At 49.3% G+C, this 4,289-nt stretch overlaps 1 protein-coding gene across 1 annotated transcript; it reads left to right on the forward strand.

Annotated features, from left to right (window-relative positions):
• The first annotated feature begins 2,883 nt into the window (after window positions 1–2,883).
• FOXB2 (forkhead box B2) lies at window positions 2,884–4,080 on the forward strand. Its single transcript, XM_060236409.1, has one exon. It carries the CDS (start codon window positions 3,034–3,036, stop codon window positions 4,060–4,062), a length of 1,029 nt encoding a protein of 342 aa, XP_060092392.1. The 5' UTR covers window positions 2,884–3,033; the 3' UTR covers window positions 4,063–4,080.
• Window positions 4,081–4,289: the final 209 nt, after the last annotated feature.

The following is a 4,289-nucleotide window of genomic DNA, read 5'->3' on the forward strand; positions in this document are numbered from 1 at the left end:
AAAGTGGTGTTTATCTTAGAGTGCATTGACTTATTGTGCACCTGTTAGCATCTCACGAGACTGAATTTACCCAAACTTAAGCTTCTGTGTCTTTCTGCAGAATCAGGGCGTGTTCGTTGCCCAAAATATAGAATTCTTTATAACATGCACACTTCGCTCTCTAAACGCCAGATAGGGTCTTTCTTGGCTGTAGACAGGTGGGCAGTGTGCGGTTGGTTTATTATTTAAACGGTGACTCAGAGTTGGTTCTCAAGAAGACTGAAGTCTCCGAAGAAAATGTAATAAAGTGAATGAGAGGCACTGCATAAAGGGTGAGTCAAATACCAATTTCCCCCTCGTAGATGGGAGAAGTGCCTATATTTGCCTTGCAAAGGAAAATTGGTTTCTCCTTTTGACACGTTTATAATATCTCTTTCCCTGAACGCAAAAGACTACCTTCACTTGGATCACTTGGATCACGTGTGATGCGGAGTCCAATACAGGAGCGCCACAGCATTTAATTGCCAGGACCAATTCACTGGATGTCTCATTTAGTCTTCTATCACCATGCTTAGATCTCAGATATATCTCAGATGGTGGCCATATCTCTTTGCCTACTTTTTTTAAAAAGCACTTGATATTTTCCTAATACATCATATTCATATTTTCCTAATATGAATATGGTATATTATTTTCCTAATATTTCGAAATATTTTCACCTTCTCTGTTTCTTTCAAGAAGAAAGAAACAAATAGGCACAGTAAACATATCAGTAATGAACTTCAGTGGGTATCTGTGTGCTTGTATGTTGAAGAGAGTGTGTGGTGGAAAGATCGCTACAGCGATAGACCTACTTCTCCACACTGAGACTGCAGCAATGCGTGACTCAAGAGTGCTTTATACTGAGTTAGCCAAGGTAAGCATTGTCTTTTCTGATAGGGTCGCAGGTAGATGTATTCATCATTACCTCATCCTTTGGGGGGGGGGGGGGTTGGACTTGGGCTTTTCTGTGTGCCCTACTACCAATGCAGTCCCTTCAGGTTCGGCAGGTGTGAACTGTTCTCTGATCGCAGCTGGAAAGTTCATGTGGGGAAAGGTTTTCAACAGGAATACCCAGCACAGAACACAGCAATCCCAGTTCGAAGAGTACTCCATTCCACGTATTTGTAACTGGAACCCGGCTAGCTTGGTCTGCGTCAAATAGAACTGGCTTCCAACTCAGGGTTTCCAATAGGGTGCAATGTGGCATGCCTTGAAAGTCAGTTTTTTTCCTTAACAGGGTTGACTTCCAAGCCGACGCCGTCCTCATCCACCCAAGCCAATAAAATATGGATTACACTCTTACACCATCAAGCCCCACGGTCCGTATCCCCCTGCTGAGCAGGTCCGTATCCACAGCACACCGCTCTCAGCTTCAGCATTTCTAGGCAGAAATCTATCCGAGTCTGTTCATCGGCGTTTGAAAGGGCCGGGCTTTATACTGAATATTCTCCTAGCAGCGCATCCTATAGCAATACATCTTACCCATCGCTATATAGTGAACCGTGGACTCGTTTCTGGGATAGGAGTGGGGGGAGAACTGGTTTCTGCGGCTGGAGCGAAAGGAGCAGCAATGAAATTGCAATGACTGCGAGCGCCAGGCGCTTGGGAGTCTGAGGAACAGGGCAGCTTTCTTGCCTGCCAGCGGGAAAAACGTGATTTACACACACACACACACACACACACACACACCGATCTGCACGAGTCCCTGACCCCTCCTTGTCCGCTTAAGAAGGGAGGGAAGAAAGGCGGCGGGTAGCCTCTAGCATCCCCTAAGTCTCTGTCATGTGACGATAAAGAATCAGGAGGGGGTGTGGGCGGACGTCTCAGTATCCCGCGTCGGAATCGTCACAAAACTGAGCTGCCTAGCCACAAGACCCAGCTTCCGTGCCATCTTGCCATCCTATCTTTAACCACCTTCCCACTTGGCAGCCCGGCGCTTCAGCCTCTCCTAGGCTCCAGATGCGTGCTTGGACTTCCCTTGGACACTCTGCAGCTTAGAAAACATCCTTTCTCTAAGGCATCCTGGTCTGTCTCTCTCTGCCCGGCAGGAATCCCGTTCTCCATTAAAGCCCTTCGCAGAAACACCAGCCAAAAAAATGTTCGCTTGAAATCCCAGAAACTGTTTCCAGCCCTAATCTGGGCTCCAGAAGAAGACAGCTGGTGACTGTACTTTTGTTGATCTTTTCACAAGCCCTGGTGAGAAAAGTCCGAAGCTTTCCCGCGGCTGCTCAGGGGAGATCTGCTTCCTAAAAGTTTGTACTGAACTCTAGAAAAAAGTCCAGTTTAAACCGAGAGGGTATGTGTGACCGGACGCAGGGAAGGGCTGGAATTAAATTCTGTAATGAGGCTTGTTCCTGAATAAATATGTTTAGAACTGAGACAAGGGTGCCAGGAAGGCAGCAGTGATCTGTTTGGCTAGGTTACATATTTTTGATTGTTGGCACAGGTGGTTAGGAAAAAAAGAAAGAAAAACTTTTGCATTTGTCAAAGTTGCAGTTTTCTGCCTGATCAGAGGCTGAGTGAACAACCAGGCTGTGATTTTATACACTCTTGCTTGGCAGAATATTGCGTTGAAATGAACGGGGTTTGCTTTCAAGTGAATTCGTGTTGAATTGGAGTGCCAGTCGCGGGGAAAGAGGAACTATTGGGTGGGAATGTGGTTCATACAAGCTGTTTTAGGGAGCGGTGGGGCACAGATCTGATGAAGAGAGTTTGAGCTGAGAAGGGGGGGGGGGCAAGTTGAGAAGGGCTTTGGAAGTGTCTATTGTTTATTGCCTCAACTTAGCGGTTCGGGATGTCACTTTGAAACGCTGTAGAAATATATGAGAGCTGGAAGATGATGTGCTGTGAAAACGTGGACTCTTTTGTCGTCTTTGAGTACAACTGATGTTTATATCGTGAAACAGTGACAGCTCACGGGAGCCGATTAGGGGCGCAGAGGAAAGGATCCTTAGGATCTGGGTGTGTGTTCCTTCTAGACGGTGCAGCCGGAGTGGTATGTGACTATGTGCCATGCCTCGTCCGGGCAAGAGTTCATACAGTGACCAGAAGCCCCCTTACTCGTATATCTCGCTGACAGCGATGGCCATCCAGCACTCGGCTGAGAAAATGCTACCGCTGAGTGACATCTACAAGTTCATCATGGAGCGCTTTCCTTACTACCGCGAGCATACTCAGCGCTGGCAAAACTCACTGCGCCACAATCTCTCCTTCAATGACTGCTTCATCAAAATCCCGAGGCGGCCGGATCAGCCGGGCAAGGGTAGCTTCTGGGCTCTGCATCCGGACTGTGGGGACATGTTTGAGAATGGCAGCTTCCTTCGGCGTAGAAAGCGCTTCAAGGTGCCGCGGCCAGAGCCCCATATGCCAACGGCAGGAAAGACAGGGAGCGTGCTACACCCACACTTGAGCCATTATTTCCACCCTCATCACCAGCTACCTCCTCCTCCACAGCCTCCCGCGCCAGGCAAAGGGCATCCAGACTCCACAGTGGCTGCCGCCGCCGCTGCCGCTGCCGCCGCTGCCGCCGCTGCTGTGGGAAAGCTGCCCCAGTTCCAGCCCTACAGCCCTGCACCTGGCTTCAAGCACCCTTTCGCAATTGAGAACCTGATCGGGCGAGACTACAAGGGTGTGATCCAAAGCAGTGGATTGCCTTTGGCTTCTGTGATGCATCACCTGGGCTACCCGGTGGCGAGCCAGCAGATCAGCACCATGGTCAGCTCCGTCTGGCCCCACGTAGGCGTGATGGAGCCGGTGGGTGGTGTGCCCATCTCCCCAGGCGACTATGGACCTTTCAGCATGCCAATGAAGACCATCTGCCATCCATCCGCACAGACTCTGCCCGCCATTCCAGTGCCAATCAAGCCCACCCCGGCTCTCCCCCCAGTGTCCGGTATCCCTGCCCTGACTGTCAACCCGGGACCACAGCAGCAACTCTGCCCACCCACTTCACCCAGCTCCTCTTCCTCCCTCCTCGAGCAGACCCCACCAAACTCCTCTGATGGCAAAGGCTCCTTACATGCTGCCATGGTACATTCCTAGGAATAGGACTCAAGTAAAAGACTGACATTGCTTTCCCTCTGCTCTCCTAAGAGATAAATATATTAAAGGGAAAACACTGAGGAGTCTAGCGGGGAGGGAGGGGGTGATTTATTATAACTGTTCTAAAGTCCCTATTTCTATTGTTGTACAATCAGATTGTTGACAGCCAGGCTGAGGTAAGAGCTTCTGTGTTAACTCTTGTTTACCACTACAAAAATATGTTAATT

The sequence above is a fragment of the Heteronotia binoei genome, chromosome 4, assembly GCF_032191835.1.
Source record: "Heteronotia binoei isolate CCM8104 ecotype False Entrance Well chromosome 4, APGP_CSIRO_Hbin_v1, whole genome shotgun sequence".
NCBI lineage: Eukaryota > Metazoa > Chordata > Lepidosauria > Squamata > Gekkonidae > Heteronotia > Heteronotia binoei.